At 40.0% G+C, this 12,580-nt stretch overlaps 1 protein-coding gene across 2 annotated transcripts; it reads right to left on the bottom strand.

The window, feature by feature from the left end:
• Positions 1–1,866: 1,866 nt before the first annotated feature.
• tefa (TEF transcription factor, PAR bZIP family member a) lies at positions 1,867–12,199 on the bottom strand. Of its 2 annotated transcripts, none has more exons than XM_010730761.3 (5): positions 11,988–12,199; positions 5,966–6,325; positions 5,035–5,255; positions 4,227–4,438; positions 1,867–3,852 (listed from the first exon to the last, which is right to left on the bottom strand). In XM_010730761.3, the coding sequence occupies exons 1-5, from the start codon at positions 12,061–12,063 to the stop codon at positions 3,831–3,833; spliced, it is 891 nt and encodes a 296-aa protein (XP_010729063.3). In that variant the 5' UTR covers positions 12,064–12,199; the 3' UTR covers positions 1,867–3,830. The 2 variants fall into 2 exon arrangements, with proteins under 2 accessions (XP_010729063.3, XP_010729060.3); XM_010730758.3 differs by lacking the exon at positions 11,988–12,199 and adding an exon at positions 7,503–7,863.
• Between the last annotated feature and the right edge of the window lie 381 nt (positions 12,200–12,580).

Raw genomic sequence — 12,580 nt, forward strand, 5'->3', positions numbered from 1 at the left:
TTTACTGTAGATCTGAGCTTCACTTTGTTGAGACTGGACTTCTAAATTAACTCCTGACAGCTAGAATGTGAAGACTTTCGCAGCACGGTTTTATTTATACTTTATTTATACATATACTGACTTGATATATCGTAAACTTACATTGACATTTTAATATCCTGTGATACAGACTGCTGAGTCACTGTGACTCTGTGTGTGACAATGACCTGAGTTTAACCCTACAACACAACCGAAAGTGCTGCTCTAACATCAGGAAACTGGCTGACGAAAATACAAGCCAATAAAATTCAGTGTCTTTAAGGAAACATTTTATGATCATGTTGAATTTCTGAGATTTTTGATCAGCATGTTTCGAGGATGGAAACAATGAGCGAAACCTGAAATCAATATTGCACCTTAACATGAACAAATGTCATCATGTATTAGCACCTGAAACATATTGTGTTACAGTTGTCTAAGAAGTGAAGCTTATTCTGCTGCTTTCACTCGCTGTATGAAATTCCGGGAACAGCGTCAGCAAATGTTAAGTGTAGTATTAAAAAAAGATATATTATGAACACAAGTGGAGGTTTAATGTACTATTAGGTTGCTTCTCTAATCCTCTTAAGAGATGGGTTAGGCAGCGTGTTTCCTGGTAGAAATTCATCTGAAATGCTGAGTGTTGTTTCAGTTTACAATTATTAGCAGCATCTGTCTCCATTTCTGTCTTCATTTGTCCAGCTTCTTCTCCATAAACTTCCTCTGCCGGATGTTGATGTTTCACGATGTCTTGCTGTGTCTGTCGGTCACTCCAACAGGTCACAAATTGCAAACTGACACATCAGTCATTCTTCACTCTAGCATCAGTTTTTGTGGACTTTGTAGTGCACACATTTATTATGATGAAAATCAAAAGTATGCAAGTAAATAACAAAAAAAAATCACAGACATATGTATCTTTGTATTTCCACTCATTACACAGACTTAACTTCAACCAAACCTTTTAAAAACTCACAGACATCTCTCAGCTGTCTGCTGTGTGAACAGCTGAAATACAAACACATTCACAGAAACAGGAGGTTGTCTGGTATTCATATATCTAGTGATACCCATTATTTTCATCTTCTATTGAACTTCACTGTGGATCTGAGCTGGTGAGCTCTTACATTTTATTGCATGATCTTTTCAAATCTTTGGATTCTATTTGACTTTTTAATGTCCTGTGATACTGACTGCTGAGTCACTGTGAGTCTGTAGTTTGTGACATGGCCTGAATTTAACCCTGAAACTCAAATGCAAGTGTCTCCTCCTCTTGCATCAGTTGTTAAGTGGGAAAGGGGCTGATGAAATTACAAGCCAATAAAAGTCAGTTTCTTTAAGGGGACATTATTTTATGAAAATATCACATTTCCAGCCTGCTTTGAAGACAGTAAACAAAGTCTCAGAGAATACTGCTTACACCATAAGCCAATAGTCATACTCACTATGTATTAACAAAAGTTTTACCATCAATAATAATAATGCATTTTATTTAGTTTCACGGCACTCAAGATCACCTTATATCATACATTAACAATAGTATATAGTTTTAGATTTCAGATTCAGATTTATCTGATAGGTTAACTTAAATGTATGTGTACTATGTTATAGTTTAATTTTAATGTATGTTTAATGGGTGTTTACTGTGTCTCATGCTGCTACTGGATGCTTGAATTTCGGGGTCAAAGTATCTTTCAATCTATGGTCGTATCGGTATCGTATTGGTCTGTATCGATTATTGATTTTCATCTTATAGTATAAGTATGAGCTTCAGTTTATCTAGACTGAAATGTAATCCTCACTGTTAGAATCGAACATCTCTGTAGGAAAGAATTCAACACTTCAAGATGTTCTCAACAAGGCTTTATTTATACATACTGTACATACATGACACAAAAGGTAGCCACACTCAAAATGTCAAGATTTTTATTTACAAAGAAATACAAAGACGGAACCAGGAAGGTTAAACACAATCCCTTAAAGTTAACAAATTGACCTGTTCCAGATAGAAGGCAGATGTAATCTCTATTACAGCAGAAAACATATAATAAAACATACAATAAGACAGGAGAAAACATTGTTTTTTTAAATAAACTAAAACGAGCCAGGGAGCTCATTATCATTCATGTCAGGATTAAAAATTCAAATTTAAGACCGACCTTATGATTGAGAATGTGCCCCTGTGTTGAAATCAACGACATTGGGAGTAAAATAGTTTCCACAAAAACCACTGTGGACAAATGTGACAACCCTGACTGTAAGTTTTACTCCACAACAAAGATTATTTGTCTGTTAATGTGAACAAAAAGCACGATATAAGACCAGATCAAGCTGTATTTACTGCACACTGTGATGTTTTAAAAAAAAAAAAGAACTTTTAACACATTATTTTTAAAGAAAGGACCACGATATGACATTTATTTTGGTTAAAAATGCAGAATAAATGAAATGTTATGGTCTATTAATGGTACACAGCAGCGAACTATCAGTTTCCTCTTTTTGACAGAAGTGGACAGTAAAAATAATCCTGTGTTTAAAGTCACTACTTTAATTTAGGATGTGCCCTGTAAACCTGCAGATTGACTGCTCTGAGATGGCTTTAAGATTTATTGGTTTAAGAGTTCTGATGAGAGAAACAGTCTGCACCCATTGTTGTTTTGTGGTCAAAAAATGATTGAAAAAAAATAAATAAAAAAACTGTTGGCAACAGACACCAGCCTCAGAAAGAAATGTTGGGTGATAAATGTGTGCACATACACCACCAGACACACGTTTGTGATTTCTCACTTCAAGAAATATATTGTGAATAACAGGAAAGTGGGAGCTTGGTTAAGCCTTGTTTGTGAGTTTTTAGGCTTCACAAGTCCAACATTTCCCCTCCAGCTGCCTTTAATGAAATTAAAGTCCTGTCAGCATCCGGCAGCCAGTCTTAAACAGATTTTCAGACATCAAACATCGGGTCATAATGGAGGCAAATGTCAGTTCAAAAGAGAGATGCCAGCTCCTACATTTCATTGTTTGAAGTCTATGAAGTATAATGTCAGGCTATGACTATTCACAGTACATGGATCAGTGATTCTACACAATACTGAAGCTTTATTGACGTACATGAACAAATCAACATCAAGCACCCGCTGAGAGGCAACGCAGGTGTCCAAAACTGCGGACAGCTAGACACGCACAGTTTAACGAAACACAACAACGATTATGTACAGCTCTGTTCTGCTGGTCAGGAGTACTCGTACTGTACATGAAAAGATGTAAACGTGGCTGTATTTTTTTCCCCACGTCACAGTGAACCCCTGAAGAAGTTTAAATCATTGGAAATGTCACAGTCAAATGTTTTTGTGGGCAAAGAAAAGCCCAAATTTGAAAATTAAAATGGACGCGGGTTTCAGAACTGGTTAAAATCGTGGAAACCTGTCACTACTACAATAATGACTAAACAATCTAATATAATACCATTGCGTTTCCGGGTCATTTAAAAAGATAAAAAATAATCAAATGCTGTCATTCGGCCAAAGGCATACAAAACATAAAAGGTACACCTCATTAAAGCGGTGCACTGAAGAAGCACTTTAATATCCTCGCACACTGGTATCGCTCAGATGGCAAACACAATTCATTACACAAAACGAAAAAGAAATAAAAATAGATATCAGGTGCACACTACTGCATCTCCATGGCAACATCAGTCATGCCCTCACACATGCACCTCTCCTCCTTCTCCTCTTCTTCATCTTCTCAATCAATTTCTAGCGTTTTGATTTATTAATTCATGAGAAAAATAAACAAATAAATCAAAGTGTTGTTCACTGGTCTTCCGGCACGTCACTTGAAAAGAGAAGAGAACAGGGACGGAGGAGGAAGAGAGTTAAAAACAGCAGGGACACCATTCACAGGATCACATGGTTTTGTTTTTTTGGACCTAACAGAATGGAGAAGACCTCTGTGAGTAAATCAGAGGTTGGCCGGGTGTGATGAATGATAAACTGTTCATATTGTAAAAGTAGAATCTGAGTAAGGCTTCACTGTAACTGCAGATCTAACCGCTTCTCGCTCTAGTCTGTCATATTTTGATGTCACTTACATCCCTTTCGTACAGTAGCGGGCATGGTGCTAGTTTAGATCGACCACCAACTCACTTCCAACCCATCTGGTTGTGTTGTGTTTACAGTTTCATGTATTTGCTTTTTGTGGTCCCTTACAGCGCTCCATATTTGGCTTCGTAGCGGCTCGCGACGTTCTTGTAGCGGCTGCACTCCTTGCGTAGCTCGGCGACCTCCGTCCGCAGCGCTGTGTTCTCGCGCTCCAGGAAAGCCGCTCGGACGGTGATCTGGTTCTCCTTTAACCTGCGTGCATCACGTGACCGTTTGGCGGCCACGTTGTTCTTCTTCCTTCTCTGCCAGTATTTATCATCCTGGGGAGACGGGCAAGAAAGAAGCAGCAAGGTTGGACCGAGTCAAATAAAAACACCGGACCCCACTGTGATTTCTGAACTTGGTTACTAAGGTAACCCAGATTAAAATCCTCGTGTATGTTTTTAATCAACACATTAGTCCAAATCTGAAAAGAGTTCATGTGTAATATGGCCGACAGCCAGGTCCCTTTGTGTCTATAAACAGAACCAGTGTTCTCAGGAACACTGGGGAGGAAGGAAAACATCAATTTGAAGATTATCAGACTGCTGAGTCACTGTGAGTTGCAAGAACCGTTTCACTGTGACATGACCTGATTTCTATCCTACAACCGAAATGCAAATGTCTACCGCTCTCACAGCACTTTAAAATTACAAGCAGCAGCATTTGAGGAAAGATTTATTTCGCCCCATAAACATATTCATTTTGTTACAGTGTTAAATAAACATATGAGCAATTTGTACATGAGAAATTCAAACTGTGTTGTTCAAGAGGTGAAGCTAATTCTGCTAAACGTTACAGCTCTACTTCATGCAAATGTTTGCCTGTCTCTAAAGTTTTCCATAAAACTTTTGGACTGCTGAGGCTCCTGTCATACCTTCTGTTCCTCCGGCACAAACACCTTCTTGGCCTTTTTGATCATAGGTTGCGGCTTCAGCTCTTCTTCTGAGAACTTGTGCTTGCGAGGGTCGAACAGCTCGCCTCCGGGCACACTGGACAGGACCAGGTCCGTGGGATCGGGCTCGTAGTTGACATCGACCTCGATCTCATCCGGGCAGACGGGCTCGGGTGTTGCTCTGTCAGAGTCAGTGGTCACCTCTGAGCAGACAGGAGAGGAAGACGAAAACTGAAGGTCAGCCTGACTAGCAGCATCATTAAAACAGCTTTTTTGATGAGATGGTATGAATATTTGGTTTCTTTTCATTTTGACACACAAAGAGTTCAAATTTTGAAATGGTCCTAAAAATATGCTTTACCATGTGGCTGATTCAAGCTGAGGACATGAGTGTTTTGACATGTCAGCATGCACCAACTGTTGATAATCCGGTAGTTAACTCTATTATCTTGGCCTTGCAGAGGCACCAGCATCTATTTCTGTCGCCCCATCAGCCATTACCATCTGCCTTGTTTCAGAACAGAGATCACTCCACTGTCACGGCACATTGGGTTTGCTGTCTGTGTCGGAGTCAGCTAAACAACATAATTGTAATATGAAAAGCAGATGCAAAGATTTTTGACGCAACTGACCATCACTAGGAAGAGTAAGTGTAAATAAAAAAAACAAACAACAACCAGGCTTAAAGCATGAATATTGGATGTAGGACTGTTTTGTTTAAGGTCTCAGTCATGCACACACAATAAGTTGTCATGTCTTTAACTATAGCCCCCCATTCCAGTAGGCGTTATCTTGTCGGGGTTGATCACACTTAAATCGAACATCTGGTTTTCCCCTTTGTGAAATACACACAGCAGGAACTTAGTGACACCCTAAAACGGTCTAGTCTCTCATCGTCTAACCTCTCACTCACCTGTTGTAACATCACAGATGATATCAGAGTCGCTCTTGGTGATGATCAGCAATTCCTTGTCACTCTTGTCCAAGTCCTGAATGGGCATCAGAGCCAATGAGGACATGTTTGCTGATTTGGTGCCCTTCCGCTTTACTTTCTCCGTCTTCGTGTCTGGGGAGTCTTCGTCGGGCATGGTGGGGATGCCGTTCTCAATGAGGAACTCCTCAATGTCCATGTACTCCAAGTGGAAGTTTTCACCGTCATAGGGAATGGTTTTGTTCCAGATAGCCGGAGTCAGGGCGGCTGATGGACCCATATCGCTGCCTCCCCCGAGCAGGTCAATACTATCTCCCACACCCAGCTTTTCCTTGTCGGTGTCTGAAACACGAGAAGAAGAAAAAACACACATTTAGATGCAAGAAATGGATCAATGTGTTCACAGTGACTTATAATTTTGTGTCTAATCTTATGGAGGTCAACAGGAAAAACAAACAAATAAAGCACAATGGACCACTGAGCCTTGTTTTAAAAGTAGGACATATTTTGTCCTCTCTCCAAAGAAACCTGAAGCTCTACATCCCTTGGGGAACCGAAGCAAGAACTACAGTTTAACTGCACCTCTCATGAGTAAAAGAAACCAGTCTTAAGTTTCCACAAACGCTACAGGTGACTTCAGCCAGCTGAGCTTCCTCAGTCTGTCTGGATATCAGCATCATGCAGATGTTTATGATCTGTTTATTTATTGCGAATAAACTCGACTCCACATACTATTTTAAGATTGTCCTCAGATTCATCAAGTGCAAGCTTTATGTCCATACGGACACACACACCCTTCACCTTTTATTTAACATCCTCTTAAATGCTTTTGTTCAATTTAATCATACTGTATAAATATATAAAATCACATTTATTTTATTTCTTATCTTTCATATATTCTTAGGTTTTACCTACTGTTTCTTATGCACCAAAAACACATGGTCAAAGTGACAAAATGGCTCAAACATAAAGTAAATGTCATGTCACTTTCCTTCATATATTTGTAGCTGACAGCAAAATACTAAATCATTGTAGCTGGAAAGGGGAAACTTTCTGTCAACAAAACTATATTTTAGAGAGGAGGGGTGCGTTTAGAAAGATCTGGATGGTGATGTGGGTCACAGTCCTCACTGCCTCGGCGTTTTAAAACAGAGACAACAATACTTAAAACTAAGTTTTTAGACGTTTTGGCGCTTAAAATACCAAGAATAAAAACAGTTCAGGTATTTTTATCATGCTCTCACACACACACACACTCAACACCAAAGGTTTGCCCTGCAGGTGTCGCCGTTGTTGACTGTGTGAAACGCTTTAAAACACTTTAAAACAGCTGCTTCTTCACGGGCATGTGTGCACCGTGTTCACAAGTTAGTAGGGTTGCAAACATGTTACACATCCGACACCAGCGGGGATATCCATCTACGCAGGCTGCATTGTTATGACACCGTTTGTTTTCGGCTTTTTCCGGCTGAGCTCGTTTTTTTTAATATATACATCGTTCATAATTCGCTGCACTTACCGTCGTCGTCGTCCAGTATATTCGGCGGAGGCATTTCCATTATTTTCTTTAAAACCACCGGGAATGAACTCGGCGCCCCTTTGGCCGTTTTCAGTGTGATGCGAGCCGGCTCTCCGGACATTTTGCCCCGCTTGTTGTGGTAACGCTGTCCACGCAGTGACAAGACACAGAAGCTCCGTTAATTTTAGCTATCCAGTCCGCCCGAGGCTGTCTCAAATGTTTAAAATCCACGCTAAAGTGTATCAACGACCGTCAAAACATCACCCGGTAACTTGCTGTCGATGGGCCGCTGGTTTGGAAAATTTCGTCGGGAGGTTTTTGGTGTTAAGAAACAAGCCGCACCCCCTCGTTACAACCCCCTCCCAGCTTAATGCTGATTGGCTCTCTCTTCATGAATATTAATGAAAACGCCAACAGAGGAGGCGGGGAGTGTGGTAAGGAGCCAATGCGGTTGAAATGTCGCGACTAACCGAGCTCTCATTGGTTGACCGAGTTCTATACGTTACACTATATACATATATATGTATATATATATATATATATATATTTTTTTTTTTTTTACTGAGAAAAAAACTGTTCACATGACACAGATACTGCGCAGTTTGACCTACATATTACATTGGTTTAACTTAAAACAATTAAAGTTTGTTTTCTAACCTATTAGGTTTATATTAAGTGGACAGACAAACTCTGATAAATAGGCTTTCCAACATTACAACAATTAGTTGAGTCATTTAATGTTCCATCATGTCATCTATAGTAAACACGAGTCCACAATTTTATCCTACAACTTTATTAGCATTTCAACTCCTGGCTAAATATTACCAAAGATATATATATATACACATATAGTGCTTCTGTACCGTCATGCTCCTCTCACATGTACAAACATGTGCAGCCGCTACCCTTACATACCTACAGGCTCCGTCCAATGGGACGGCGGTATTTCTACTCATGCAGAAACGTGCACGGTGAGCTGCAGTCCAAGAGTGTGACACAGTTGGCCATACATTGAGAAGTACCTTGATGTTTACGTGCGAGTGAGTAACACCAGAGTGCTGATGCAGAGCCGCCACGACAACAGTGCAGAACAATAGTACTGCAAACACAAGAGCTTCACGGTGATGCCTGACATTAGTAAACTGCTTATTCTGATTTTGTTTTGTAGCTGTAAATTAAAGCCCATTTTGTGCATTCATGCAATGTTTTGTCTGGTTTCATCCTGATGTGGTGTACTTATACAGCATGTACTTCCACACAAAAAGAGGATGTAAGTGCACTTGATCTTCAGAAAAACATGTTTCTAATGCAGGTACATCCTGTTTTCTTTGACAGATGAATGCGTTTAAATAGAGGACACATCCCACACATCATCCACTGTCCTCTCCAAAGTGTTTGCCTTTGTCATTCAAAGGCTTGTTCAGCCTGTTTGACACCAACATCAGCATTATGCGTCACAGCAAACAGAAAACCTGTTGCGTCGTGTCAGGGTGAGATAAGGTCACGATATCCGTCTTTGTCTCTTATTCTTTAGGGTTACTTATTGCTCTCAAGGATGATGCACATGTTGCACACTGCAGTTTATGCTTTGAATCATTCTCTACAAACATGTGCAACAGCCATGGTCGAAACAAAGTCTAACGACTCCGTGAGAATGAGACAGCTCAGGTTGCCAGGTAAAGACTGGAGAAACTTAATACTGCTCCAGGTTTTCATCCTCACGTGATATTACTTTTAGGTGCTACGTCATTATGTTTTAGCAGCTAGAAGTCCATTAGCATTGAAACTCAATTTCCATAACAGATGTTTTGAAAAAGGCGGCTCTGCACGTCATGTTACACTGTGTCCAACCTGGGGTTTTATTCAGGGGTGGTGGGAGCAGGTGTTTTCCTCCCATGTTGCTTACATGTGTCACACAATCTGTTTTTGGCACAACATTATGAAGGGAGACGAACCTTCAAGGTCAGCTGCTACAGTGAGCACACAAGTCAGTGTTGGGTTCACCTTCTGAGAAGAACTGCAATGCCTCATTTAAAAATTGAAAACTACTAAGAAGAAGATATACTTTATTAATCCCTCAATGGGGAAATTATTTTTTCACTCTATTTTTTATTTTACATGCATTTAACTGGACACACACACATGCAGTTACAACGGCATAGACATGCAAACGTGGAGAGAGATGGCGGAGTTGATGGGCAGCCAGCCAGACCAGCGCCCAGCGAGCAGTGGGGAGGGTCGGTGCCTTGCTCAAGGGCACCTCGGCAGTGCCCAGGAGGTGAACTGGCACCTCTGCAGCTACCAGTCCACCTTCCATATTTTGGTCCATGTGGGACTTCAACCAGCCACCCTCCGGTTCCCAAGCCAAGTCCCTATGGACTGAGCTACTGCCGCCCCTAATGACAAACATTTCTACTTTCCCTAGGGATAAATGACCTTTAAAAAAAATTAAAAACCTGTGAAACAAATGACCTTTAAAACCTTCATTAAACTATCTGTTATCTTGAAATACTAAATGACAATCACCATAAACCAAAACAAGATATCTTCATTAGAGTTTGTAGGTCCTCTTGCTTTCAGGAGTCCTTTGCACGCGCAGTGAGTGTGTGACACACACTAGCTAATAGATGCAGATGTGGCCGGACACAGAGCAGCAGACTGTTTTGGCACACGTGGATGCTCGGCAACTAATTGAATCTGTCTGCAATGCTATTTCCCCATCTGGTTTAAGTTAATAAAAAGTGAATGGATTTCTCTAAAAACATTGTCAGCATGACTGTGCAGTTTGGAACAAAATGAGTTCATTCATATGTCAACTTGACCAGATTCAGATGTCCACACTGTACATGTACATTCATAAATGCACAAACTTAGGACATTAAAAAAAAAAAAATAATAATAAGTATTCTGGATAGCTCAGATAAGTCATTATTTGTTATCCCTCACACATAGAGTAAAAACAGATATTTTGCCCCATGTGTGATCATATACATAAAGAAAGAAATGTGACACAAAGTTCACATGTCGAGTACTGTGCTAAAGGTGCTGCAGTTAAGCTAAAAATAGGAAAACTATAATAGAAATAGAGGCCACAACTTTAAAGCCTACACAGTAAATTCTTTGTTACTGCATGTTGAGGCTCTTGGATCAGTGCACAAACACACAGAGCGTTAGGAAATGTGCCACATATTTACTCTAATTAAGATTAAAAGCCCTGCAGCCTATGATCATGGCCAATATTTGGAGCAGTTTTGTAAAAAAAATCATATTTCACTACCATGTTTATATGACCATCAAAGACACTTTAGAAGGAGTTTGAGATGAGGTCACAGAGGTCGAACTATTAAAAGGTCACGTGACATCTTTGTACAGCTGAGAAATAGTCACATATGTCTAAATAGCTTGTGCAAGAATTTAATATTTTGTACCAAAAACACTATGCACTCCAAAAATGCCAAACCCCTTCTTATTATTACCTCATTGCTCTATTCAAACAAAGATGAGATGAAATGATGATTGACATGTCACTAATTAATTAAATGTTGTTTGGAGCTCCAATAAAAAAACTGTTATTATTATGAAATCCTGTTAAACTGGGACAATGGCAACAACAACACACACACACTCAGTGTAATGATATTATTTAACTGGATTTATCCAAAAGAGATCCAGAGAAGGCAAACAGAGCCATCTAGTGATTTAACCAGGGATCTACAAACCCTACAAACACACACACACACACACACACACACACACACACCTGACAGATGAAAGATCTAACTGCGGGTGAAGGTAATTCTGTTCTGATGTAAGACCCTTCACTCTGCACTAAAACATCACACAGTGAGAACAATGATAGGACCACAGTGTGGTTGCTTATCTGCACTGTTCTCTTTTACCTGATCAACACATCCCAGAGACATGATTTGTTTAGGACAATAGCAAATATGCGTGGATCCTGGAGGACACTGCTTTTATCTAACAAAGACGTAGCAGGGTGGAGTTAAGTGTTGACCTAAAAAAAAATATGGATACATGCATAATCTAGCAGGTAGAAGTGTGATTTCATCTCACTCTGCAGCAAACAAAAAGCTATATTCAGAATGTTTCCAATAGGTCAAGTAGTCTATTATATGGTGACGGCCAAAATGTCTTATATCATATATAACTATCAATACCTATATTTCCTTGCTTTTCCCTGCTAGGTGTCTCAATCCAGGCCTCATCAATTTTTCATTTTTTAATATATATATTTAATATATACAGTGCTGACCTAATTATGACTAAACCCAGGGAGCAGATCCCTGCTGTCCTATCGCCAGCACACCGCAGCTCAGCTGACAGGGATTGTGCAACAGGCGTGCAGTTGTTGGCATTGACTTCAAAAATAGTTTAAGAAAGGTGATCCCACATAATCTTTGCATAGATATAAAGACTTAAGACTCCAACACAACACACTTCAGTGTTTAATTTACAGCCACTTACCATTATCGTCAAAATTCGGGAGAGTAAACGGATGCTCTAGAAGAGCCTTGAAGATCTCCGGGATCTCTGTAGACATGTCTTCTCCTTTTATATTGCAATGAGGTCAACACAGCTGCACATAAGAAGCAATGTTGGAATAAAATGACAGATCCAGCAGGGCCGTGTAAGTGCTGAGACTGTAAACATATAACCGGGTCACACTGTGTGAACTCCACACAGGTTACTTAACAAAGCCCGCCCCCTTTAGCTCCGGCGCAGCCAATCAGCAGCGTGTTTTCCCAAGGGATCGACTGAAAGAGAGCTGATTGGCCAGAAACTGCGTCCATCACCGTGGTGACAGCCAATTATGAGCCGTGTCTGAATTACCTAAGGTTAAAAAAAAAAAAAAAAAAAAGGAAAAGTGGAGACCCTGAAGGTGTTATGTAATAAAGCACCACCTGTAGCTCAGCCTGACGCCTATATGTGAAATGTGAAAAACATCATATTTAGGCCAAAAGACAGAAAACACACTCTTTAAGTCCAAACTGCAATTACAATTATACATAACATACATACATATATACTTGTATATACACATAGTGTGCTAAATTAAA

The sequence above is a fragment of the Larimichthys crocea genome, chromosome XVI (genome assembly GCF_000972845.2).
Source record: "Larimichthys crocea isolate SSNF chromosome XVI, L_crocea_2.0, whole genome shotgun sequence".
In the NCBI taxonomy this organism is placed as follows: Eukaryota; Metazoa; Chordata; class Actinopteri; family Sciaenidae; genus Larimichthys; species Larimichthys crocea.

Excerpts from the sequence above, each read along its gene's own strand:
- tefa (XM_010730758.3), bottom strand. The coding sequence starts at position 7,623 with ATGTCCGGAGAGCCGGCTCGCATCACACTGAAAACGGCCAAAGGGGCG. Across the intron at positions 6,326-7,502 it reads TATACTGGACGACGACGACG|ACACCGACAAGGAAAAGCTG; the intron begins GTAAGTGCAGCG and ends CTCGTGTTTCAG. Across the intron at positions 4,439-5,034 it reads TTGTGCCGGAGGAACAGAAG|GATGATAAATACTGGCAGAG; the intron begins GTATGACAGGAG and ends CCGTCTCCCCAG.